Below are 27,693 nucleotides of genomic sequence, written 5' to 3' on the forward strand. Positions count from 1 at the left end.
TGGAGTTGGGGGGGGGGGGGGCGCACGTGGCGCTACTGCACAAGATCGAAATAAGTTGCAGAAATTTGTCAGATTAGTTACTGGGGTACTAGCCTCTGTAGTATCCAAGACACCTTCAAGGAGCAATGCCTTAGGAAAGTGGTGTCCATCATTAACAACTCCCACCAGGGCATGGCACCTTTCATTGTTACTGCTGGGAAGGAGGTACAGAAGCCTGAAGGCACACACTCAGTGATTTAGGTATAGCTTCTTCCCCTCTGCCATCTGATTTCTAAATGGGCATTGAGCCCATGAACACTACCTCACTACTTTTTTGTGGGTTTTTTTGCACTTTTTTAACTTAACTATTTAATAGACATATACACACATTTACTGTAGTTTAGCCTTTTTTTTTTAATCACGTATTTCATTCTGCCTATCCCTTAGAATATCTTCCACTACTGATAGCAGGCTCACCCGCCTATAATATCTTAAGAGCCTTTCTTGAAGCATGGAACAACATTAACCCTGGGGATTTTTCCACCTTAATTTGCCTCAAGACAGCAAACACCTCTGTATAGAGTCCATGACCTCGCTGCTGCTTTTCCTCACTTCTATAGAATGTCCATCTCCTGAGTAAATAGATGCAAAAAACCCACTTAAGATCTCCCCCATTTCTTTTGGCTTCACACTTCTGTGACAATGAATTCCATAGATTCACCACACACTGCCTAAAGAAATTCCACCTTGTCTCTGTTCCAAAGGACCCTCTCCAGTGCCAGCACATCCTCTCATAGACAAGGGGCCCAAAATTGCTCCCAACACTGAGTGTAGTGTGATGAATGCCCTATAAAAGCCTCAGCATTATATCCTTGGAGTATTCCAACTGATACACAAGATAAAGGGGGAGATAACAGGATAGATGTGAATTTTCTAACAGAGACCGTGCTAAATGAGTGGGTGTTGCCACAGGAGTTATTAGCAGTCTGTAACCTGGGGGGTTGTGGAAGATAACTTGGATAATTATGTCAAAGATGAGAGAATTGAAGGTTCTGTGGGAGCAGCATAGAAGCGTTGTTGGAGCCTGAATAGGTCATCTCTGGTCATTTCGAATGGCAAGGCAAGCTTGCCCTATTCCGGTTCTTTTGCATATCTTCTTCAATTTCGAGCCAGAGCTGCAAAATTAATTTATTATTTTTAAGCCCATGAGATATAGGAACAGAATTATGTCATTTGGCCCATTGAGTCTGCTCCGCCATTTCATCATGATTGATCCATTTCCCTCTCAGCACCAATCTTCTGTCTTCTCCCCATATCCCTTCATGCCCTGACTAATCAAGAATCTATAAAAACTTCAAAGTAAAGTTTATTATCAGAGTACATACATCTCACCACGTACAATCCTGAGATTCTTTTTCTGTGGGCATACTTAGCAAATCTATAGAGTAGCAACTATAAATATCAGGAACTGTTAACTGTAAACAAGACTGTGCAAATGCAGATATAAATAAATAACGAGCGTGAAACTACAAGATAAAATAGTTCTTAAATGAGTGTAGCAATCTTTTTTGTTCAAGAGTCTGATTGTTGAAGGGTAGTAACTGTTCTTGAACCTGGTGGTACAAGTTCTGATGCATTTATACCTTCTACCTGATGGCAGCAGTGAGAAAAGATCATGGCCTGGGTGATGAGGATCATTGATGGATGCTGCTTTTCTACAGCAGCGTTTCATGTAGATGTGCTCAAAGATTGGGAGGGTTTTATCTGTAATGTACTGGGCTGAATCCATTACCTTTTGTAGGAATTTCTGCTCAAAAGCATTGGTGGTCCATACCAGGCCATAATGCAGCCAGTCAGCACACTTTCCACCACACATCTATAGAGTTTGCCAAGGTTTTTGATGACATTCCAAGCCTTTGCAGACTCCTGAGAAAGTAGAGTCGCTGTCGTCATTTCTTCGCAATAATATTTATATGATGGGTCCAGGGTAGGTCCTCTGAGATAATGACACCCAGGAATTTAGTTACTGACCCTTTCCAGTCTGATCCTCTGATTACTGGCTCATGGACCTCTAGTTTCCCTCTCTTGAGGCCTACAATCAGTTCCTTGGTCTTATTGACATTGAGTGAGAGGTTATTGTTATTACACCACTCAGACAAGTTTTCAGTCTCCCTCCTGTGTGCTGATTCATCACCACCTTTGATACAGCCCACAACAGAACCTCTGCCTTAAATATACCAAATGACTTGGCCCCCACAGCCATCTGTGGTAATGAATTCCAGATTCATCACCCTCTGCCTAAAGAAATTCCTGCTTATCTTTGTTCTAAATGGACACCCTCTATTCTGAGGCTCTTCCCTCTGGACCCAGACTCCTCCACAAAAGGAAGCATCCTCTCCACATCCACTCTATTAAGGCCTTTCAACATTTGTTTGGTTTCAATGAGATCTCCTTTACTCTTCTGAATTCTAGTGAGTGTGGGCCCAGAGCCATCAGTCAGTCCTTGTATGGTAACCCTTTCATCCCGGGAATCATTCTCCTGAACCTTTCAACAAATACTTTCTTAGAAAAGGGGCCCAAAACTGCTCCCAGTACTCCAAGTGACTCAGCATTACATTCTTGCTTGTTATTCCAGTCCTCCTAAAATGAATGTTAACATTGAATTTCCCTTCCTTACCATCGACTCAACCTGCAAATTAACCTTTAGGGAAGCCTGCACAAGTACTCCCAAGTCCCTTTGCACCTTGGATTTTTGTATTTTCTCTCCATTTAGAAAATAGTCAATTCTTTCATTTCTTCTAAAATGTATGACCATATACTTCCTGACACTGTATTCCATCTACCACTTCTTTACGCATTCTCCTAAACTGTCCAAGTCCTTCTGTGGGCATTCTGCTTCCTCAACACTCCCTGCCCCTCCACCTATCTTCGTATCATCTGCAAACTTGGTCACTAAGCCATCAATTCTGTGATCCAAATCATTGACATATAATGTAAAAAGACATGTTCCAAACACAGACCCCTGTGTAACACAACTGGTCACTGGTAGCTAACTAGAAAAGGCTCCCATTATTCCCACTCTTTGCCTCCTGCCAATCAACCAATGCTTTAGCCATGCTAGTGTATTTCCTGTAATACCATGGACTTTTAACTTGTTGAGCAGCCTCATGAGCAACACCTTGTCAAAGGCCTTCTGAAAATCCAAGTGCACAACATCAACCGATTTGTTTTTTTTCTCTTCTCCTTTTTTTCCCCCTTCATTTGTCTATCCTGCATGTTATTTCTTCAAAGAATTCCAACAGATTTGTCATGCAAGATTTTCCCTTAAGGAAGCCATGTTGACTTGTACTTATTTTAACAGTTCGCTCCAAGAACCCCACAACCACATCCTTAACAATTGACTCCAACATCTCTCCAACCACTGAGGTCAGATTAACTGGACCATAATTTCCTTTCTTCTGCCTCTTTCTCTTTTGAAGAGTAGAGTGACGTTTGCAATTTTCCAGCTCCCTGAACCATGACAGAACTTAGTGATTCTTGATCATTACTAATACCCCCACAATCTCTTCAGCCACTTCTTTTAGAACTTTGGGATACGTTAAGAGAGATGGTGATGGAAACAGAGGCTGCAGTAAACCTTTAGAAATGGAATAAGTGGCAAAAGGAAAAAGGAATAAATGTAGATGCCTGATATTTGATGTCCAGAGATTTGGAGTTAATACGTTAAGATGGTTTTCCGGAAGTCAAATGGTCTACCTGGCTATATAAATTTTTGGATTCATCACAAAAAATTAAATAGCAATTCTGATGAAACAAAAAAACTTAGTGCTCTGAATGCAGGAAATGTGGAATTTAAAACCAGAAAATGTTGGAAACCCTGAGCAGGGCAGTCAATGTCTGTGGAGAACCTTCAAAAGAAAGGAAGGTCAACTTGTCTCCTGGACTAGATGGACTACACCCCAGTGTTCTGAAAGAGGTGGCTGAAGAAATTGCAGAGGCATTAGTAATGATGAAGAATTGCTAAGTTCTGTCTGTTCTTATGAGGGTCTCTAACCTAAAACTGTCTTGAAATGCTGTTTGATTTGCTGAGTATTTCTAGCACCTTCTGTTTTTATTTTGCAAATGTTGTATTCCATGAGAGAGAAGCAATACATGATTGAATAAATAAGTGAAAAATGGTTGTCTGCAAAATAAAGGGAATTTTAGTTATCCCAGTGAAAGTAGATTGAAGGGAACTTCACAAGATTATGAGGAACTCTAACAGCCAGCTGAGCTAATAGAATCACAAAATCAATAGTGTTTAAAAGGCAGATGGAAACAGAAAAGGAAATTGGCTCTATTTCTTAAATAAATTGCTGTGTCTGGCAGTGCACTGGAGAGAATTTGATTTCCACCCAAGTGGATTCCTCAGTGGTATGAAAGGGCTTTAAAGCTTGCGTTCCTATATGAAGGATTTATTGGTGAACGTGGCCCAATTTCTGCTCTCTTCCACTGCTTTAACAATTTCTCCAATCTCCCACATAGTAACGTTTTTCCAATGCAGTTGGGGTGACCCTTTGGTGTATGGTTTCTGACAACATCCCAGAGAACAATCTCATTGATTCCATCCCTCCTTATTTCTTGTATCCTTATAACTTCCATCAACTCTCCTTTAATTCTTTTGGCACTTACTTACACCAATGATTAACTTGCGGTAGCCACTTAACATACTTGTACATCTTTGGGACAAATCTCTATAATCAAAGACTATAAAGTGCTATTCCCATTTCTCAGTTCCTTTGGCTCCGCTGCATCTGTTCCCAGAATGTGGTTTTAATTTCCAGGATATCAGAGATGTCCTCGTCCTTCAAAGAACAAAGTTTCTCTTGCTCTGCTATTGGTGCTTCCCTCACCCACATCTCCTCCGTTTCCTGAACATCTCCCTCCCGGCACTTATTCCTGCAAGTGGCCTAAGTGCTATGCCTGCCCATTCACCACCTCCCTCATCTGCATTCAGGGCCCCAAGCAGTTGGTTAAGGTAGAGCACTGCGGGGGATAGTGTGGGATAGGTGGCAAAGGAGGAGTGCCAGGGGTGAGGGGTTGACCCAGCCCTGAGCCACCAGGCAAGGGCACTTGATTCCAAACAGTTGGTTTATTGATCACTAAAGAATGTCTCTCTGGTGCCTCCCACTTCCTACCCTCTCCCTTTCCCCTTTCCCAACCATGATCTCCCCCCCCCCCCCCCCCGACTCAGTCCACAATAGAAACCCATATCAGAATCAGGTTTATCATTACATATGTCATGAAATTTGCTTTTTTGCAGCAACAGTACAGTACAAAAGTCTTGGGCACCCTAGCTACATATATGGTTAAGACTTTTGCACAGTACTGTATGAGCTATGGTCTTATTTCCATGACTTGATGTCTGCTGTTGGTCTAACAGTCCAGTTTAAATGCATTGCAAGAACATTTCACTTATTCGTTCATTCTGCTGTGAGCATAGCCAAGATTTATTGCTATTCCTATGTGGTGTTAAGCCATTCTGAACCACTGAAGTTAATTACATATTGCTGCTAAACTTGGAAGGTATTGAGTTTATACTTGATGACATTGAAGAAAATGGCAATACTTTCTAAGTGTGAATGGTATGCGACTTGGAGCGGACCATCATAGAGAGCATTGTCACATCAGCTGGTTTGGTGCAGCATCTTCTCAGTGTACAAAAGCTGCAGCAAATTGTCAGACTGGCAGAAATGGTCCTTGTCTGCAGTCTACCATCACTGCATAACTTGTATGTGCCTTTCACAAGCTCCCTTCTGGAAAGTGTTATCAAGCTATTAAAAGAAACTTCATGCCATCTTAAAAGTTTCTTCCCTCAGACAGTTAATCTGATCAATCATTCTATTTAGCCAATCTCCACACCCCCCCCCCCATCTATTACAACACTGATTGCACCACACTTTCATTAACGAGGAGTTTTCGCCACTCTGGATTTTTTTTTGTTTTTCGCACTGTTCTCTGTAAACTCTAGAGACTGTGTATGAAAATCCCAGGATGTCAGCAGTTTCTAAGATGCTCAAACAACCCCATCTGGGACCAACAATCATTCCATGGTCAAAGTCACTGAGCTGACATTTCTACCCCATTCTGATGTTTGGTCTGAAGGTCTGAACCTCTTGACCGTATCTGCATGCTTTTATGCATTGAGTTGTTGCCACATGATTGGCTGGTTAGATATTTGCATTAATGAGCAAGTTTATCTAATAAAATGGCCACTGAGTGTACATAGTGAATAAAATTGGTCCTTGTTACTGTGATGATATTCCCATGCACCTGCTGTCCCTGACCTTGGTGATAGTCATTAGTTTTAGGTGCTGTCCTGTGAGGTTTTCAGCGTGAGGTCAACTCTTGTATTATGGTGTCATTAATTAAAATCATCATTCACTTAGTGCACACGTGTCACTGGAACTTTGTGAACACATTTTCCTTTACTGCAGTTCATTCGGAAATAAGTTCCTGAGAGATCCATAAAATCTTTGTTATTGTTGTCCATCCTACCTGACTGGTTAAAGAGCATCTAAGTCCTGCAGGTTTATCCACCCAAAGAAATCTTCAACTCCAGGGAAGCTGAAGGAAATAGCTGGGTATAAGAACATGGGTGGAATATCTTGGCTGTACTCATAGGCAAAATTTTACAAATTATGTTGAAGTTATTTATTTGAATGTGATGCAATTTTCTAGTTAACGTGAATGTACATTTCAGTGTATTTTTATTATTGCCCTATTGTCACATCACCTTTTGCCATTAAAGTCATTTGTTATTTTGCAAGTTATTATTTTCATATGTTTCTGAAGAAAAAATACTCAGTGCGATTGAGTTATTTTCTGTTAAATGTTTTATGTTATTACCAGTGGTAATCTCTTTTTTTTCTTTTTTCTCTCCTATTTTCCAAACGCTCAGGACACAGCTATTGTTCACCCTGTTCCAATCCGCATGACTCCAAGTAAAATTCATATGCAAGAGATGGAGCTGAAAAGAATTGGAAGTGGTAATGAAAATGGCTGCTCCGGTATCTGTCTGTCTAATTTGGCATTTATTTAATTTTTTTATTGCTACAATCCTTTCCAGAGAAAGTGCTTTGTTTTCATGAATTGGCCTATTCGATTAGTTTAGGAACTGATTTGTTACTCTGCTTAGGGCCATGACGTAAAATTACCTGTTCAGCCTTGGCCCTAATGAGAAGCATTGAAGTTCTTCAGAATCTCTCTGAAGCTACAGCCTTTTTTCTCATTAAGGGGTTTGACAATTGAATTTGGTTATCTTCGGGGGTGGGGGGGGGAGAAATTGATGCCCATAGTTACTATAATTTATATTGAACTGCTTCTCGTATGCCTAACTGTAATTGACAAAATTTGATGTCTGATCAGGTTTAAAATGAGCATAGGTTGTCCCCAAGTTATAAACACTTGACGTGTGGATTTTCCTTACACAAGATTCAAAATGTCCGATGTACATAGAATAATTCATTCATATGAACAGCAGACTGAGTTCTTTTCTTTTCCACTTTCAGTAATTGTTCTTTATTAGTCTTGAATAATTTTTGATGCCATTCATTATAATGGGGGTGGGGCAGTTGGTTTACAGTGTGTAGTAAGATTGTGAAAAGACAGGAAGATGGGCATATTGCAGGCAGTGGAATGAGTTGAAGTGTAACATGGGGCAAAATCAAAAAGGGCAATAAATACAGGGCTGAAGGTGTTATATTTGAATGCACACAGTATACAAAATAAGGCAGAAACACTTGTACCGCAGTTAGAGATTGATAGGCATGACATTGTGGGCATCATTGAGTCATAGCTGAAAAATCATAGTTGGGAGCTTAACATCCAAGGATACACAAGCTATTGAAAAGACAGGCAGATAGACAAAGGGTGTAGAGTAGCCCTGGTGGTTTAAAAAAAAAAAATCAAATCTGTAGAAGTGTCATAAGATCAGATGATGTAGAATCTTTGTTTGTGGAGTTAAGAAACTGCAAGGGTAAGAAGACGTTGATGGGAGTATACAGGTTTCTGTACAATAGCCAAGACGTGGGATATAAATTTCAACAGGAAATAGAAAAGGAATGTAGTAAGGGCAATGTTATAATAGTCATGGAGGATTTCAATATGCAGGTAGATTGAGAAAATCAGGTTGTTCCTGTATTCCAAGAGAGGGAATTTGTATTATGCCTTTGAGATGGCTTTTTAGAGCAGTGTGGTTGAGTCCACTAGATGATCAACTATTATGAACTGTGGGCAGTGTAATGAGCCAGATTTGATTAGGGAACCCTTGGGACGCAGTGATCATAATGTTAGAATTCACTCTGCAGTTTGAGAAGGAGAAAATAAAGTCAGATGTATTAGTATTACAGTGGAGTAAAGGAAATTACAGAGGCATGAGAGAGGAGTCTGGCCAGAGTTGTTTGGAAGGGGACACTAGCAGGGATAACGCAAAATAACAATGGATGGTGTTTTGGGGGGAATTTGGGAGGCACAGGAAAGCACAAAAGAGAAGGCATGTAATATAACAAAAATGAGTGGGAAGTTAGAGGATTGGGAAGCTTTTAAAAACCAACAGAGGCAACTTGGGGAGAAAAAAGAACCATAAGGAGAGAAAAGATAAAATATGAAGGCAAGCTGGCCAATAATATCAGAGGATACCAAAAGTATTTTCAGATATATAAAGAGAGATGGGAGTGGTTAATGGACCACTGGAAAATTACGCCGGAGGGATAGTATTGGGGGACAAAGAAATGGCAGACGAACAATCAGCATTTTGCATCATTCTTCATCTTGGAAGACACTAGCAGTATGCCAGATATTCTAAGAGTGTCAGTGGGCAGACACAAGTGTAGTTGCTATCACTAACAAGAAGGTGGTCAAGAAGCTGAAAGGTCTGATGATAGATAAGCCACCTGGACCAGTTGGACTATACTCCAAGGTTCTGAAAGAGGTAGCTAAAGAGATTGTGGAGGCATTTGTAATGATCTCTCAGCAACCCACCTATGTAAGCTGAGCCTCTCACAGGACAATTTACAATGACCAATCAACCTGCTAACTAGTATGTCTTTGGACTATAAAACCATAAGATATAGGAGCAGAAGTAGGCTGTTCGGCCCATTGAGTCTGCTTTGCCATTCAATCATGGGCTGATCCACTTCATCCAGTCATCCCCATTTCCCTGCCTTCTCCCCGTACCCTTTCATGCCCTGGCTAATCAAGAACCTACCTATCTCTGCCTTAAATACACCCAATGACTTTAGCCTCTGACTAAAGTAATTTCTCCACATCTCAGTCCTAAAAGGACATTGTTCAATCCTGAAGTCGTCCCCTCTTGTCCTGGAATCCCCAACCATGGGAAATAACTTTGCTATATCTAATCTGTTCAGGCCTTTTAACATTTGGAATGTTTCTATGAGATCCCCCCTCATTCTCCTGAACTCCAGGGAATACAGCCCAAGAGCTGCCAGGCATTCCTCATATGGTAACCCATTCATTCCTGGAATGATTCTTGTGAATCTTCTGTGAACCCTCTCCAATGTCAGTATATTCTTTCTAAAATAAAGAACCCAAAACTGCACAGAATACTCCAAGTGTGGTCTCACGAGTGCCTTATAGAGCCTCAACATCACATCCCTGCTCTTATATTCTATATCTAGAAATGAATGCCAACATTGCATTCACCTTCTTCACCACCGATTCAACCTGGAGGTTAACCTTTAGGGTATCTTGCCCAAGGACTCCCAAGTCCCTTTGCATCTCTGCATTTTGAATTCTCTCCCCATCTAAATAATTGTCTGCCCGTTTATTTCTTCCACTAAAGTGCATGACCATATACTTTCCAACATTGTATTCATTTGCCACTTCTTTGCTCATTCCCCTAAACTATCTAAGTCTCTCTACAGGCTCTCTGTTTCCTCAACACTACCTGCTCCTCCACCTATCTTTGTATCATCAGCAAATTTGGCCACAAATCCATTAATCCCATAGTCCAAATCATTGACATACTTCGTAAAAAGCAGCGGTCCCAACACTGACCCCTGTGGAACTCCACTGGTAACTGGCAGCCAGCCAAAATAGGATACCTTTATTCCCACTCTGTTTTCTGCCGATCACCAATGCTCCACCCATGCTAGTAACTTCCCTGTAATTCCATGAGCTCCTATTTTGCTAAGCAGCCTCATGTGCAGCACCTTGTCAGATGCCTCCTGAAAATCAAGTACACCACATCTACTGCATCTCCTTTGTAATTTCCTCAAAAAAATTATAGTAGGTTAGTCAGGCAGGACTTTTCTTTCAGGAAACTATGCTGGCTTTGGCCTATCTTGTCATGTGCCTCCAGGTATACCATAATCTCATCCCTAACAGTCAATTCCAACAACTTCCCAACCACTGACATCAGGCCAACAGGTCTCTAGTTTCCTTTCTGCTGCCTCCCACCCTTCTGAAATAGCAGAGTAACATTTGCAATTTTCTGGTCATCCAGTACAATGCCAGAATCTATCGATTCTTGAAAGATCATTGTTAATGCCTTTGCAATCTCTCCAGCTACTTCCTTCAGACCGAGAGTGCATTCCACCAGATCCAGGAGATTTATCCACTCTCAGACCATTAAGCTTTCTGAACACCTTCTCAGTCATAATTTTCACTGCACATACTTCACTCTCTGACACTCTTGAGTGTCCGATATACTGCAGATGTCTTCCAATGCGAAGACTATGCAAAATACGCATTCAGTTCCTCCATCTCTGTGTCTCTCATTACAATATCTCCAGCATCATTTTCTATTGGTCCTATATTTACTCTCAACTCTCTTTTACCCTTTATATACTTTTTTTTAAAAAAGCTTTTAGTATCTTCTTTGATATTAGTTTCCAGTTTCCTTTCATAATTCATCTTTTTCTTCCTAATGATCTTCTCAGTTTCCTTCTGCAAATTTTTAACAGCTTCCCAATCCTCTATCATCCCACTAGCTTTGGATTCCTGGTATGCCTTCTCTTTTGGCTCTTACTTCATTTGTCAGCCACGGTAGTATCCTTTCATTCGAAAATTTTGGAATATATCTGTCTTGCATTTCCCTCATTTTTTGTAGAAACTCCAGCCATTGCTGCTCGGCTGTCCTTCCTGGTAGTGTCACTTTCCAGTCAACCTTGGCCAGTTCACCTCTCATGCCATTGTAATTTCCTTTATTCCACTGAAATACCAACACATTGGAATTTAGTTTCTCCTTCTCAAATTTCAAAGTGGATTTAATCATCTATTTACTACTAAAGCTCTCATGCCCTGTCTGTCTGTTTGTGACCTCCAATTAGCGCAGACGGTGCATTTCAGCGGCACTTTTTTTGACTAAATCGATTTAAAATGCGCTAACTTACAGAATGCAGGCAAAGTTCAGGGTTATATATTCGTATAGAATTGCTCATTCGCCTAAAAATCAACAGGCTCACCTTCACCTGAGAGACGATCCACCATCATGGAAATCAGGACGTGACAACCTGACGTTGCGCACAGCCACTCTCAGCAGCGACACTACCGGAGCAAAAGGGCAGGACAGCTCTATTTCAAGGAGTCACATTCTGCTAATCACCATCAGCATGTGCAGGATTGAGACAGATCTAACTGCCACCTATCAATAAGAGATAATTAAATCTTATTCTAATGACTTACTTCGAGACACCCATAAAACCCTTTGCTGCAGTCAAAGGACAGCGGTGACTATATCACGTCCATTTAGGAGAGCGCCAACCACATCATCAAGAATAATCAGCATCTTTTGGTGTTACTGCTTTGTATCTTCTATCCAACATTGGGGTAAAAAAAAATGGTCAGTCTAATCATGCCGCACTGAAAGAGAAGGGGGACATTATGGTCAAGAGATGACACCAAACATTGTCGGGAAGCGGGAAGCGGTAAGCAGAGGGAGAGAACAAGAATCGGATGAGGCCAGGGCTGCATGACTCCAGGATCAAAGAGTCAGGACAAAAAAAGATGAGAGAAGAAGAGACAGAGGAGGAGGGGCATGCATGTTTCCAGGATCAGAGACAAACAACAAACAGCAGAAGAGATGAAGAGACGGGAGATGAAAGTGCTGCACATTTCCAGAATGACAACGAGAGGCACAAGGGTGGCAGATAAACCAGAAATTATGCCATCAAAAGTGTCCTTTGTTAAACGAGGAGGAGCTATATTTGCTTTGCTACGCGTCGTTCTTCTTTAATAAACTGAGGTTTTCTACTTCAGTTTCCAAAGCAAAGCGATACCAATAGCATTCAAGAAAATTTAGTGTTCATTCTGGCACATCAGACTGCACTACCCTTCTCTCGAAGGGTGCCCCAACGGGTCACCCCATTGTCTAGTATTCCCTAAGGGTTCCTTAACCGTAAGCTTTCTTATCACCTCCTGATCATTGCACAACACCCAATCCAGCACAGCCGATCCCCTAGTGGGTTCAACAACAAGGTGTTCTAAAAAGCCATCACTTAGACATTCTACAAATTCTCTCTCTTGAGGTCCAGTACAGGCCTGGTTTTCCCAATCCAATTTTAATGTTAAAATCCCCAATGATTGAGGAGTAATAGCTGTTCCTGAACCTGGTGGCGTGGGTCGTGAGGCTTCTGGACCTTCCTCCCAATAGCAGCAGCGAGAAGAGAGCATGACCTGAGTGGTGGGAATTCTTGATGGATACTGCTTTCCTGTGACAGCACTCCATGTAGATGTTCTAAGTGGTGGGAAGGGCTGGGCTGTCTCCACTACTTTTTGCAGGATTTTTCGTTCAGAGGCATTGGTATTTCCATACTTGGTATTCCTTGTGCAGGATTTCCTAAAGGTCAACTTGCAGGTTGTGTCAGTGGTAAGGAAGGCAAATGAAATGTTAGCATTCCTTTCAAGAGGACTAGAATATGAACAAGGATGTGATACCGGAGTTTATGGGGCATTGGTCAGTTTTGGGAGCAATTTTTTTTTTGTTTTTAGGTCCTTTACCTGAGAAAAGATGTACTGGCATTGGAGAGGGTCCAGAAGGAGGTTCATGAGAATAATTCTGGGAATGGAAGGGTTAACATGAATGTTTGATGGCTCTGGGTCTATACTAGCTGGAGTTTAGAATGGGGTGGGGGGGGGAATCACATTGAAACCCATCAAATATTGAAAGGCCTTGATAGAGAGGATGTTTCCTATAGTGGACCAGAGGGCAGAGCTTCAGAATTAAGGGTGTCCATTTAGAACAGAGATGGGGAGGAATTTCTTTAGCCAGGGGCAGGTGAATCGGGACTTCATTACTACAGATGGCTGTGGGGGCCAAGTCATTAGGTGTATTTAAAGCAGAGGTTGATAGATTGTCATTTAGTTGGGGGAGGGTCAAAGGTTATGAGGAGAATGGAGTTGAGAGTGATAATGAATTAGCCATGATGGAATGGTGGAGCATGCTCAATGGGCTGAGTGGCCTAATTCTCTTTTGTCTTATGGTCTTATAACGCTGTGGAGGTTTGGTTGTTATGTTGAATGTTTTTTTTTGCTTTGTGTTTTATAATATGTGAATAAAACTGATTTTTGAAAAAAAGGAACTTCTTCATTACCCAGAGTTTGCCTGTATCCATAAATCAGATTATCTTGTAGTTTCTTGGCTTTTATTAGTGGAAGCATTTATCTTGGCTGCATGTGTTGCAGCATAGACTGCCTCTATCTTGTGCTTTGCCAAGTCATGTGATCTAAGCTGTCAAGAATAGAGCAGAGTTGGTATTGGTCAGCAGTGCGGCCCCTTGTACTTCTGTGCTGCTCTGGTTTCGAATTTGCGGCAGTCTTAGACAGCGTGAAGTTCAACTTGGTTCAGCGTACTGGTTATCCCTTTGGCTGCTAACTGATTCTGATTGATTTGCAGAAAGGTTGATGATTAATTGTGTTATATGGGTGTGCTTGCTTTTTAAAATGTTTATCTTTCTACCATTGAACAAATGTATACCTCTTGTGCACTCTAGGTTATAATTCTTCATTGTAGAAACCAATTTTCCAAATTAACCACTCACTACTGTATATGCAGTATAGAACATGGAACAGGACAGCAGAGGAACAGGCCTTTCAAACCAGTATTCTGCAAAATTACGAATGAAATAGCCATCTAAGCTAATCTGTAGTGCCTGCACAATGTTCATATACCTCCATTTTGCTCACATTCATGTGCCTACCTGAATGTCTCTTAAAAGCCTCTAATGTATCTGCCTCTTTCACCAACCCAGGCAATGCATTCTAGGCATGTACCATTCTGTTTTTTAAAAAAAAACTTTCCCCTTGCATCGCTTTAGAAATTACCCCCTCTCACATTAAATGTATGCCCTCTGGTATTATACATTTCAACCCTGTAAGAAGATACTATCTTCTACTCTATCTATGTCTCTCATAGTCTCAAATCTCTATCAGATTTCCCCTCAGCCACTCCAGAGAAAACAACCCATTTGTCCTCTCCTTATAGCACGTGCATTCTTAATCCAGGCAGCATCCTAGTAAATCTCATCTGCACCCACTCCAAAGCCTTGATATCCTTTCTATAATGGGGCAACCAGAACTGTATGCAGTACTCCAGATGTGGCCTAACTAGAGTTTTATAAAGCTGCAACATAACTTCCTAACTTTACAACTTAATGTCTCGACTAATAAAGACAAGCAGACCATGTGCCTTCTTAACCACCCTAAGAACCTGTGCAGCCACTTTCAGGCAGCTGTGAACTCAGACTCCCAAGATCATCAGCACTATTAAGGGTTATGGGTTTCTTTTTACTACCTTCAGTTTGTGGTAGCTGTTGATATTGTGTTGCTTTCGTCACTCCTTGTCCTTCAGGCTGAGCTGCAGGTCTGGGAGGTCAAGTAGCTTGCCCTAGTAAGAGGTGTCAAGGCAGCGAAAGGTTAATACGTAGTTAATAGCTTTATTTTTGAAGATTATCTACAATAAGTATATATTTGCGGCTGTTAGTTTGTTGCAGATTATTGCAAAGCATGACCGTGTAATATTTAATTAAAGATTTGAGACTTCCTGTCATTCTTCAGTATGAGTGTAAAGGAGAACAAAATGATTATTACTTTGGATATGATATGGGGTGGGGGGGGGGAAGAATAGCCTAAAAACACAGTAAAAGTAAATATAAAAGCAGTCCTGTAAAACACAATGTACAGTAACTCTCAAAATTCTGGAGGAACCTGGCAAATCAGGTAGCATCTATGGAAAGAAAGCAATAGTCAACGCTTGGGGCTGAGGCTATTCTTCAGAACTGGAAAGTAAGGAGGAAGAAGCTGGAATAAGAAGATAGAGGGAAAAGGAGGAGTACAAGCTGGCAGCTGATAGATGGATGGTTTGAGGATGGGGATGAAGTAAGAAGTGGGGAGGGGATGGATGGAAAAGGTAACAGGTTGAAGAAGGAAAAATCTGATTAGAGAGGAGAATGGACCATGGGAGAAGGGGGAGAGGTTACCAGTGAGAGGTGATAGGCAGTTGAGGAGAAAAGAGGAGGTAAGAAAAGGCGAGAGTGGGGAATTGAAGGGCGAGGGGGAAAACTTGCTGGAAGTTGGAGAAATTTGTGTTCATGCTATCAGGTTGGAGGCTATCCAGAGAGATATGAGGTGTTGCTCCTTCAACTTGAGTGTGGCCTCATTGTGGTGGTAGAGGTGGCATGGGCCAACATATCCAAATGGGGTAGGAATTAAATGATTGGCCACTGGGAATACTACTTTCTGCAGATGCAGCGACAGTGCTCAACAAAAAAGCCCCCCAGTCTTCGTCTCACCAACGTAGAGGAGGCTGCATCGGGAGCACCCGATACAATAGATGACCCTGGCAGATTCACAGATGAAGTGTTGCCTCACCTGGAAGGACTGTTTGGGGTCCTAATTGGAGGTGAGGGAGAAGGTAAATGGGCAGGTGTAGCGCTTGGGGTGCCTTTCAGGGATAAGTGTTGAGGGGAAGATTAGTGAGGAGAGACGAACGGACAAGGGATGAACATTGATTTTTCTAACTTCTGGTAACTCCCACCCCCTCTCCTTCAGTTCCCCACTCTGGCTATTCTCTTGTCTCTTTCTCCTCTCACCTCCCCGTGTACCCCTGCTCCTTCCCTTTCTCACGTAGTCCACTCTTCTCCTAATACTTTTGCCTTTTCCACCTATCATGTCCCAGCTTCTTACTTCATCTGCCTCTCCCTATCCTTTTATTCTGACTTCTTTCCCCTTCCTTTCCAGTCCTAATGAAGGACCTCAGCCTGAAATGTTGACTGTTTTTCCCCTCCTTAGATACTGCCTGACCTGCTGAGATCCTCCAGCATTTTTTTATATATCTAGATTTCCAGGATCAGCAGAATCTCTTGTTTATGTATATCAGCTGTTTATGGTATACAGTTTGTTTTTGAGAGCTTTTGTGCTGTCATAGAGTGAGAAATGTACCACTTCCACTTCTGACATTATCTCCATCAAGCTCTGACGTAAGATGACAATTGCTTAGCAAAATGTATTTAGTCCCCCCCCCCCCCCCCCGCCCTTTGATGTTAAGCTCCCAACTGTGGCCACCTTTCAGCCACGGCTCAGTGATGCCCACAATGTCATACAGACCAATCTGTAATTCCACCAGAAGTTTGTCCACCTTATTCTGAATGCTATATTTATTTAAATATGGCGCCTTCAGTGCTGCATCCTTCACCCTTTTGAATTTTGCTTCTGTGATACAATTTAACTCTCTGCTCTGTCTGCATTTGTACCTAAACATTGGCCTGTCCTGTCTTGCATTCATCTTACATCCATCATCTACTTGTAAACCTGCAGGCTCATCTTCAGCTCTATAATACTGGTTCAAATCCCCCTGCCATATTGGTTTACACCACTCCCAACAGTTCTAGTAAACTTGCCCACAAGAATATTGGTCCCTTTCGGATTCAAGTGCATCCCTTCTCTTTGTACAGGTCCCACCTGCCCCAGAGGAGGTCCCAGTTTTTCGGAAATCTGAATCCCTGCCCCCTGCTCCAATTCTTCAGTGTAGAAGATTGAGAGGAGATTTGATAGGGTTATACAAAATTGTGAGAGGTATGGATAGGGTAAATGCAGGCTTTTTCCATTGGATGGGACTACAGTTAAAGGTTGTGGGTTAAGGGTAAAAGGTGCAGAGTTTAAGGGGAACGTGAGGGGAAACTTATTCACTCGCATTTGTGAAAGTGTGGAACAAGCTGCCAACACTCCTGATACATGCGAGCTTGATTTCAATGTACCTGGATGGTAGGATTATGGAGGGCTATGCTCCCAGGGCAGATCAATGGGAGTGGGCAGTTAAAATAGCTTGGCATGGACTAGATGGGCCAAAGGGCTATTTTCTGTGCTGTACTTTTCTAACTCTCTATGAAATCTAACTGAGGTGTCTCATTATATTGCAGAACTTGCACACCCAACTAGTCCTTTGCTTACAAACTCACCAGAGCTTTCAGAGGAGACGAAGCTGGCTACCACTGTGAAATTTGTTGCAGGAAATACTGTAGGTAAGGGAACTGCTTGGTAGCACATGTGTCCACCTGTTTAATCTCTTCTGCTAACCCTTTGTTAGTTGTTCTAAGATGGGGTTTCAGTTTATTTCTTTTTACTCTTGTCATGTTTTACCTAGTACCAACAAATCCTGGTTTATGGATATTTCCATGCTGATTTTGTTATTTTGCTTCCCAAGATTCTAGTATATTGATGATTCAACATGTGATTCCTTTTCTCTCAACAGATGGGTACAGCAGTTCAGATTCATTTGTTTCTGAATCTGAACAGATTGGAAACAGCATAACCCGGCAACGGTGAGTGGATGCTTCTCTAGGGAGCTTGTAGATGCAAAGCTTCATAAAATTGAATTACTGCATTGGGAAGAGTGCATTATGATTGATAGTTTTTAGAGAGAGTGTAATGGAATTAATTCGGTGGAAAATGTGGCTCATCACGAGGATGAAAGCATACATTACTATCTTGGAGTTGTTCTTTTTACAGTTCTCATTCGGGCACTTCTCCAGACAACACGCTCAAAGCTGCACCTCCTCCACCTCCGCCAAGACCACAGCCTTCTCATTCAAGGTCGTCTTCACTAGACATGAGCAGAAGCTTCTCTGCGAGTAACACAGGTGAGGAATCTTACTGGGCAGGTTTTTCTTCATTGCAGTGCACAAAACAAAAACTGTGGTGACTGCAGGGATCGATGCTACAATAAGATGGTGCAGAAATTATGAAATTAAGCTTTGGGTTTCAATTGTGTCAATGAGAAATGGCTGCTGGTGTAAAGATTGTGTAATTTGCAAAGCAGATGTCATGTATGAGAATGTTTATTATGTGACATGTACCAAGATATAGTGATAATCTTGCAAAAATTATCATAGATCAAATTATTACATGGTGCATTGAACAGGAAAGAGCTAAGACAATAACAATGCAGAATAAAGTGTAAGGTAAACCATAAAATACAAGATGAGTGATTGTATTGTCTGTTTTTTTTTTCATTTTTTTCCTAATACTGAAGGACAAACACAGGCTGGAGTTGTTGCCTGTCCTCCTGCAGTGCCTCCAAGACCACAGCCTACACAGGTAAATGGATCAGCTTTTCAAAACCCGGCTTTGAAGGTGCCATATGAAGTGAGCAGTACATGCTGAAAGTATTTTATTACATAAGACATAGGACCAGAATTAGGCCATTTGGCCCATTGAGACTGCTTCATCAGTCCATCATGCCTGATCCATCATCCCTCTCAACCCCATTTTCCTGCCTTCTCCACATAACCTTTGATGCCCTGATTAATCAAGAACCTATCAACCTCCGACTTAAATATACCCAATGACTTTGCCTCCACAGCCGTCTGTGGTAATGAATTCCACAGATTCCCCACACTCTGGCTTAAGAAATTCCTTGTTTCTTTTCTAAATGAACATCCATCTATTTTGAGGCTGTGCCCTCTGGTCACAAATTCACCCAGTTTAGGATTCACATCCACCCTGTCTAGGCCTTTCAATTTTCAATAGGTTTCAATGGGATCCCTCTCCCCCCTCATTCTTCTGAACTTCAGTGAGTACAGGCCCAGAGCCATTTCTTTTTTAAAATCTCATAACGTTAACCTTTCATTCCTGGAATCATTCTCGTGAGCCTCTTCTGGACTCTCTCCAATACCAGAACGTCTTTTCTAGATAAAGAGGCCAAAACTGCTCAGAATGCTCTAATGTGAAAAGAACCTGTCCTAAACCAACCCCTATAACACACCACTCGACACTGGCTGACCAGCAGGAGGAAAAGACTGAGAGTAAAGGGGGCCTTTTCTGGTTGACTACCTATGTTCTATCCATGCTAGTACCATTCTCGTAATACCATGGGCTCTTATTTTGTGAAGCAGCCTCACATGTGGCATCTTGTCAAAGGCCTTCTGAAAATCCAAGTAAACAACATCCATTGACTCTCCTTTGTCTATCCTGCTTGTTATTTCCTCAAAGAATTCCAACAGATTTGTCAGGCAAGATTTCCCCTTCAGAAAACCATTGTAACTTTGGCCTGTTTTGTCATGTGCCCCAAGTACCCCTTAATCTCATCCTTTGATAATAGACTCCATCTTCCCAACTAGAAGTGGTTGGCCACTGGGAAATCCTGGTTGACAAAGCGATCCCTCAATCTACATTGGTTGTCTATGGAGGCTGCATTGGGAGCACCTGATACAGCAGATGTGCAGGTTGCCTCACCAGGAAGAAATGTTTGGGGCTCTGAATGAAGGTGAGGGAGGTGACTGGGCAGGTGTAGGTTTCTGCATACAGAGATAAGTGCTAATGCAATTGACAATGTAGCACAGAAAGAGTTGGAAAGCATTACTAGGGAACATTTGGGACATTAACTGTTCCACATAGGCAATGAAAAGGCAGGCGTAGCTGGGGTCCATGCAAATATCCATGGCTACACATTGAGTTTGGAGAAAGTGGGAGGAGCTGAAAGAAATGATTTGCATCATGTAATACTTTAATTTTAGTCTTTTAGAAAGTATATTATTAAACCGCACATTGGCCACAGCATTGGAGGTTTTTCTAATGTGATATAATAAGGGTTTGAACCTCTCCTCCAAACTTCGGTTCCTTGAAAGTGAACGTAACAGAAGTTGAGGCATCCAGTTTAACATATTTGTTCCCAGTATTTTGCATTTAATCCAAACTAGAGAAGAAATTTCTACCCCATCAATTTGGAGGTCTTCAATTTTTTTTTTATATAAGTCATTTTGGTGTCAACAATTGTTGTGCTGTCAAAACAAATGTACTTAACCATCTCAGATTTTTTAAAATTTACTTTCAATCTACAGTTGAGTGCTCAATTTTTTCTTTGATCAGAAATTTACAATGTGTAAGTGAAATGCTTCTGACCATGGTGTTATGTTCCACCTAGGTCACTGTGCCTCCATTACATCGGCCAGTAGACGTTGATGGTCATGTGGCTCACAGCAGCACCTCACCACAGCAGATGCCAGAGCAGCCAAACTTTGCTGATTTTCGTCAATTTGAAGCATTTGTATCCAAGGGGACGGAGCAGCAAATAGACGATGCAGACAGGCATTCTGAAACTATGCAGGTGAGCATGACCACAATATGGTGGTTGGGGAGCTAATGTGTCACACGTCTACATAACAGATTTAAGGCAGCCAGTAGAAGTTCCTGAGTTCAATGGTTCAATTTAATATCAGAGAATGTATACAGTATTCCTGAAATTCTTACTCTTCGCAGGCATCCACAAAACAGAAAAAACCCAAAGAATGGATGACAAAAATGTCAGAACCCCAAAGCCCCTCCTCCCCCCCCCCACTTGCTCCAGCAAATGCACCAACCCCTTCGCCCTACCATGCATGCAATAAAGCCCCCAATGAGACCTTGATCTGGAGTCCATCAGAAACTACAGTCTCCTAGCACTTCAGTATCTGACAGGCTCACTCTCACTAGCGAGGGAGAGAGAGGTCGCTCCTGCAATAAACGAGAGTGGGAGACCAGCAGCTCGGTTTTGATGTTACAATCTGCCATGTTGCTTCTCCAAGTCCTCCGACTCAGACCAGCAGTCTCTCACACTCCAAGAGGGGGGGATAGCTCGAGTGCAGAAGCCTTCCCTGACAGCAGCTCACGCCACCTGCTGTCCGATGTTCCGATCTTCCACAACACTTCATTCGGTGGCATCAGTGAGGAACCGGCTCGTCCACACACCAAAGCCACACGTCTGGGTTTATTGAAACACCAAGCCACACAGTGAATCTGACATCGAGAACTCACCACCCGTGGAGAACCTGTTTTGAGAACTCATGGAGAATCAGTTTGAGCTGCAATTGTAGATCATGGACTTCGACAGGAGCTCAGCCACCTTGAAAAGAAAAGAGAGAAATGAGAAAATAAGAATAAGTTGTTTTGCGGATGAACTGGAAAAAGTCACCTGGGTCTGTAAAAACTTCTGCCGCTGACTTTTCTAGCTCCACCCACCTGCAATATTCAGAGTATCAACTTCTCTGAAGATCTGCCCAACATATTGATGCATTTACAAAGAGTCAGCAGCTATATTTCATTCAGAGATAAGTCACTAAAGACTAGCAAATTTCTACAGATGTACCATGGAGAGCATTTTTTCTTTATGACTATCTGGTATGTAGGCACCAGTGCACAGGACTGGACAAAAGTGCAGAGGGTTGTAAACTCAACCAGCTCCATCATGGACACTAACCATCACATCATCAAGGACATCTTTAAAAGGTGATTCCTCAAGATGTTGGCTTCCATCAAAAAGGGTCCTTGCCATCCAGGATATGTCCTCTCCTTGTTACTATCATCAGGGAGGAGGTACAGGAGTCCTATAACTCAATGTTATAGGAACAGATTCTTCTTCTTCCCTGCCATCCGATCTCTGAATGGTCCATGAGCACCACCTCATTGGTCTGCTCTCTTTGTACTACTTATTATATAATCCTTATTGTAACTTAAATTTTATGAATTGAACTGTACTGCTGCCTCAAAATAACAAATTTTACAGCATTTCAGTAATAAACCTGTTTCTGATTTAATATATATAGCCTGAGAAGCCTTCAGATTCAACAGGCACGCTGAGAACGGCAAAGCTAGCTGGTTCTAGTGATGAAAAGCCAACTGGAAACATGGTATGTAGCATATTTGATTGAACATTATGAACTTTAATAGGCTTTGTTCTTTATTCTTCCAAGCTTCTTCACATAAATGACATTTTTTTTATGGCTGCTAATCATATTGCTTGGGGGAGGAGAGGGGTAGCAAGGTCCTTTCTTGAAGTACTGCTTCACAGAAGAGTATTTTACACATGCGAGGAGGTGAATGGTGACCTGACTGTTAATAGAGAGTGACTCCTTTTCAGTTATTTCCAATAATTTTCATTCTATACACAGAGAAGCAAAATGTTTAAATGTCCAATATTTAACCACAAACCTCTAACTAGTTTGAGGGGTGATTGATAAGTTCGTGGCCTATGGTAGGAGTCAGTTTTAGAAAACCTAGCACATTTATTTTTCAACATAGTCCCCTCCTACATTTATACATTTAGATTTAGATTCAACTTTATTGTCATTGTGCTGAGTACAGATACAAAGCCAATGAAATGCAGTTAGCATTTAACCAGAAATGCAAAGAATAGTGTTATTTACAACAAAATAACTGTGAATAAGAAGTAAGTGCTACAGCACACACATATAAAAGTACTGAGACAGTACAATATGGGTGCAATACTGCTTAGTGCTGTGATGTGAGGTTCAGCAGGGTCACAGCCTCAGGGAAGAAACTCTTCCTGTGCCTGCTGGTACGGGAGCGGAGGCTCCTGTAGCACCTACCGGATGGGAGGAGAGTAAAAAGTCCGTGGTTAGGGTGAGATGCATCCTTGATAATGCTTTTCGCCCTGCCCAGGCAGCGTTTATGGCAGATGTTCTCAGTGGTGGGCAATTGGGTGCCAATAATCCGCTGGGCAGTTTTCACCACACGTTGGAAGTGCTTTGCGGTCTGATACGGGACAAATGCCATACCACATTAAGATGCAGTTGGTGAGTATGCTCTCAATGGTACAGCGGTAAAAGTTCGTCAGTATCCTGGGACAGAGGTGAGCTTTCTTGATGCTCCGCAGGGAATAAAGGCACTGTTGCTTAGTCCAGCGGTTGTGGAGCATACGGATCTTGGACCTCCAGAAAGTGTCCACAGCAAGGGTAATTGATAAGTTTGTGGCCTAAGGTAGGAGGAGATTAGTTATACGGCACGTGCAGTTCAGCTCTTTAAGTGATTATGCAGAAAATTTGAAGTTAATAACTCATCAGGGGTGATTGATAAGTGCGTGGCCTAAGGTAGAAGGAAATGAGTTATTAACTTCAAACTTTCTGCATAATCACTCAAAGAGTTGACCTGCATGTGCGTGTAGCGAGAGCTGTATAACTCATCTCCTTCTACCTGAGGCCATGAACTTATCAATCACCCCACGTATTTGTTTTTCAAGAAGTATCAGACTAAATAGGCAGGATCTGATTAGGGATGATCAACGAGGCTTTGTGGTAAGTCATGTACAGAATTTTTCGAGGAGGTTATCAGGAAATTTGAAGGCAAGGCAGTGGGTGTTGTCTACACAGACTTTAGCAAGGTCTTTGATGAGGTTCCGCATAGGAGGGTCATCAAGAAGGTTCATTTGCTTGCCATTCCAGACGTGATAAAGTAGAATAGCCATTGGGTTTGAGGGAGAAGTCAGATAGTGGTACTAGACAGTTGCCTCTAGAGGCCTGTGAGTAGTGAGGTGCTACAGGGATTGGTGGTGGGTCCATTGTTTATCATCCAGATCATTGATATAGATGACAGTGTGGTAAATTGGATCAGCAAATTTGCAGATGACACCAAGATTGAGGTGTAGTGAGCAGCATTGAAGGCTATCAAAGCTTGCAGCTGGAAAATGGACAGAGAAGTGCCAGATGGAATTTAATGCAGACAAGTGTGAGGTGTTGCACTTTGGGAGGACAAACTAGGGTAGCACTTACACAATGAACGGTAGGGCACTAAGGAGAGTGGTAGAACAGAGGGATCTGGAATACAGATCTATAATTTTTTGAAAGTTTTGTAACAGTTAGATGGGGTCGTAAAGAAGCTTTTGGCACACTGGCCTTCATAAATCAAAGTATTGAGTACAGGAATTAGGATGTTATGTTGAAGTTGTATAAGATGTTGTTGAGGCCTAATTTGGAGTATTTTGTGCAATTCTGGTCACCTGCCTAGAGGAAAGATGAAAATAAGATTGAGAAAGAATGTAGAGAAAATTTACAAGGACGTTGCCAGACTTGAGGACCTGAGTTATAGAGAAAGATTGCATAGGTTAGGGCTTTATTTCCTGGAGCTTAGTGAGGGGAGATTCGATAGAGGTATATATAAAATTGAGGCGTAAAGGCAAGCAGGCTTTTTCCACTGAGAATGGGTGAGACAAGAACTAGAGGCCATAGTTCAAGGGTGAAAAGTGAAATATTTAAAGGGAACCTGAGGGGGGAAATTGACTCAGAGGGTGGAATGAGCTACCACTGGAAGTGGTGGATGTAGATTCATTTGTAATTTTTAAGAAGTTTGGTTAGGTACATGATGGGAAGGGTCCGGGTGGGGGGCGGGGGCGGAATACGGTGTAGGTGCAGGTCGATGGGATTAGGCAGATTAATAGTTTGGCATGGACTAGATGGCAGAAGGTCTTTGCACTGTATTGCTGCCACAAATCAACTTTTGCATCATATAAGAAGTTGATAATACTAATCTTTGTTAGATCAGACAAATATAGGAGAATAAGCACAATAATGTGGTGTGATGGAGACAGTTGGTAATGAACATATCTGCAGGAAGCAGTTTGCAATGCACCTGGACTTTACAATTCCACCCAACTGTTATCAGACTCTTGGAACAGACTGCTTCTATTATAAAATGGACTCTCAGTCTACCTCTTGTTACGATCTTGTACGTTATTTACCAGCACTGTACTGTTTCAGTTGCTTTTCAACTTTATTCTGCATTGTTGTTTTACCTTATTCTAGCTTAATGTACTGTGTAATGATCTGATCAGTATGAATAGTATGTAGAAGTTTTTCACTGTGTCTTGGTACATCTGACAATAATAAATCAAAGTAGTATAAGTTAGGATGAAAGAAGCAGAGTTTTGTTGTTGGAAATCGGTAATTTCACTACATTTTTAAGTAGTAAAGCTTTTCTTGGGTTGTATAAAAGTCTGGAAAACAGCCTCGGGAAAAGCTCCTTTGAGGAGAGATGCCGATTAGCTCTGAGTGGAGCAAATGTACTGAAGTACAGTGACAAATGTTGTTTTGCATGCCATCCAGACAGATCATTCCAAATCTATGTGCATCGAAGTGGTACAGAGGGAAAAGCAATAACAGAGTGCAGTGAGTAATAGAATACAGTGCTACAGTAACAGAGAAAGTGTAGTGCAGATAGACAAAGTACAAGAGCAGAATGAGGTAAATAGAGTGTCTTGGAAAAGTATGCACTGAAACAGACCCTTTGGCCCATCTAGTTAATTCCTAAACCATTTAAACTGCCTACTTCCATCGACCTGCACTGGGACCATAGCGCTCCATACCCCTACCATCCATGTACCTATCCAAACTTTGCTTAAACGTTAAAATTGAGCTTGTAAACACCACTTATGCTGGCAGCTAGTTCCACACTCTCAAGACCCTCTTGTGTTTCCCTTAAACTTTTCACTTTTCACCCTTCGCTTGAATTTACTCTTATCTATACCCCTCATAATTTTGTATACCTCTATCAAATTTCCTCAACCTTCTACATTCTAAGGAATAGTGTCCTAACCTATTTAATTTTTCCTTATAACTTAGATCCTGCAGATCTGGCAACATTTTTGTGAATTTTCTTTGCACTTTTTCAACCTCGATTACATTTTTCCTGTAGGCAGGTGATCAAAACTGCACACACAATACTACAAATTAGGTCTCACCAGCGTCTTATACAACTTCAACATAACATCCCATCTCCTATGCTCAATAGAGATCAAGAGTGCAGTGCCATTCTACGAGACTCTCATTCAAGGGTCTTGTGTCAGCTGGATAGAATCTGCCCTTCAGCTGATGGTGCTTCTCAGGCTTTTCAACCTTCTACCAAATAGAAAGGAGAGAAGAGAGAATGTCCGGGTTAGGTGGGTTTCTGATCATGTAGGCTACTTTACTGAGACAACAAGATAGGTAGACAGTCCATGGAGAAGAGACTGGTTTCTATGATGTGCTAACCTGTGTCCACAACTCTCTGCAGTTTCTTGTCACAGTCAGACCATTTGCCATATTAAGCTGTGATGCATCTGGATAGGATGCTTTCTGAGGTTAATTAATAGAACTGATGAGGTTCAAAAGTTTTTGTTAAATTGCCACCCACACGCATAACTACAGCGAGATAGTACAAAAAGAATAATAGAATGCAGAGTATATTGTTAAAAAGAAAGTGCAGGTAGACTAGAAGGTGCATGAGCAATGACGAGGTAGATTGAGAGATCACAAGTTCATCATTATTGTACAACACAAGAAATAGGAGCAGAATCGGGTCATTTGGCCAACGAGTCTGCTCCACCATTTCATCATGGCTAATCCATTTCCCTGTCAGCCCCAATCTCCTGCCTTCTCCCCTTATCCCTTCATACCCTGACTAATCAAGATATCAACCTCTGCCTTAAATATAACTAATGACTTGGCCTGCACAGCCTCCTGTGGCAAAAAATTCTACAGATTCGATACTATGGCTCAAGAAATTCCTCTTCATCTCCATTCTAAAACTGTGTCTTCTGGTGTTAGGCTCTTTCTTCTTCTCCCCCCCTCCCCCCATAGGAAACATCCTCTCCACATCCACTCTATCAATGCCTTTCACCATTCGATGGTCACCCCTCATTCTTCTGAATTCTAGTGAATACAGGCCCAGAGCCATTAAATACTCTTCATATGACAAGCCGTTCAATCCTGGAATCATTTTTGTGAACCTTCTTTGAACCTTCTCCAATGTCGGCACATCCTTTCTTAGATAAGGGCCCAAAGCTGCTCACAGTGCTCAAAATTAAGGCCTCCACAATGCATTATAAAACCTCAGCATTACATCTTGACTTTTACATTCTAGTCCTCTCAAAATGTATCTTTTGTCTGGTTGAAGTTGGGGTGGGGGGGGGAGAAGGAAGAATGACTAACAGGGGTCATTATGTTTGCTTACCATGCAATATTGACCTGAAATTGCACATTAACAGGAAAAGTTAATTATGAAATATTAAATTAATCCTACCTTTTCCCAATTCCAGGTTAAAACTGCAACGTGTCTTGTTCCTCCTCCTAAGCCTGTTCGTCGGAGACTGCAGTCTGAAGAAGAACTCCGTGGTGATGCAGATGAGCTTACACAAAAAACCAGCATCATCAACACTGTTTTAGTCTCCCACTCGTCCGTTTCAAGGTGAATGGGATTCCCTTTAATTCCTCTTTCCAATTAGATAGCAATTTCTCTGTGACTGATGCACTGGAAAGTCTCACCATGTTAGATCCTGGTGTGTAAGAACTGATGAATCAGCTCAGGACTTCATTGTCTGACTCTGTTGAGGTTATTTTCTGTCCTTTCCCCTTCGCATACCCCCACGGTTCTCTTCTTAACGCAGAATGTAGTTTAGCCTTCTCGATGGGCAGTGAT

The 27,693-nt window shown here is 41.8% G+C and overlaps 1 protein-coding gene across 10 annotated transcripts in view; it reads left to right on the forward strand.

Annotated features, from left to right (window-relative positions):
• Positions 1-27,693, forward strand: part of reps1 (RALBP1 associated Eps domain containing 1) — a 111,439-nt gene that overhangs the window by 75,580 nt on the left and 8,166 nt on the right. For 8 of the 10 annotated variants that reach the window (XM_072265793.1, XM_072265783.1, XM_072265784.1 and 5 more), the window contains 8 exons: positions 6,920-7,028; positions 17,394-17,495; positions 17,726-17,795; positions 17,983-18,113; positions 18,506-18,570; positions 20,396-20,578; positions 22,053-22,136; positions 27,314-27,462. In XM_072265793.1, coding sequence (XP_072121894.1) covers positions 6,920-7,028; positions 17,394-17,495; positions 17,726-17,795; positions 17,983-18,113; positions 18,506-18,570; positions 20,396-20,578; positions 22,053-22,136; positions 27,314-27,462 — 893 coding nt within the window. The remainder of the gene's footprint in view (positions 1-6,919; positions 7,029-17,393; positions 17,496-17,725; positions 17,796-17,982; positions 18,114-18,505; positions 18,571-20,395; positions 20,579-22,052; positions 22,137-27,313; positions 27,463-27,693) is intronic. The other 2 variants (XM_072265785.1, XM_072265789.1) reach the window with 1 other exon arrangement.

This window comes from Mobula birostris, chromosome 8, assembly GCF_030028105.1.
Source record: "Mobula birostris isolate sMobBir1 chromosome 8, sMobBir1.hap1, whole genome shotgun sequence".
Taxonomy (NCBI): Eukaryota; Metazoa; Chordata; class Chondrichthyes; order Myliobatiformes; family Myliobatidae; genus Mobula; species Mobula birostris.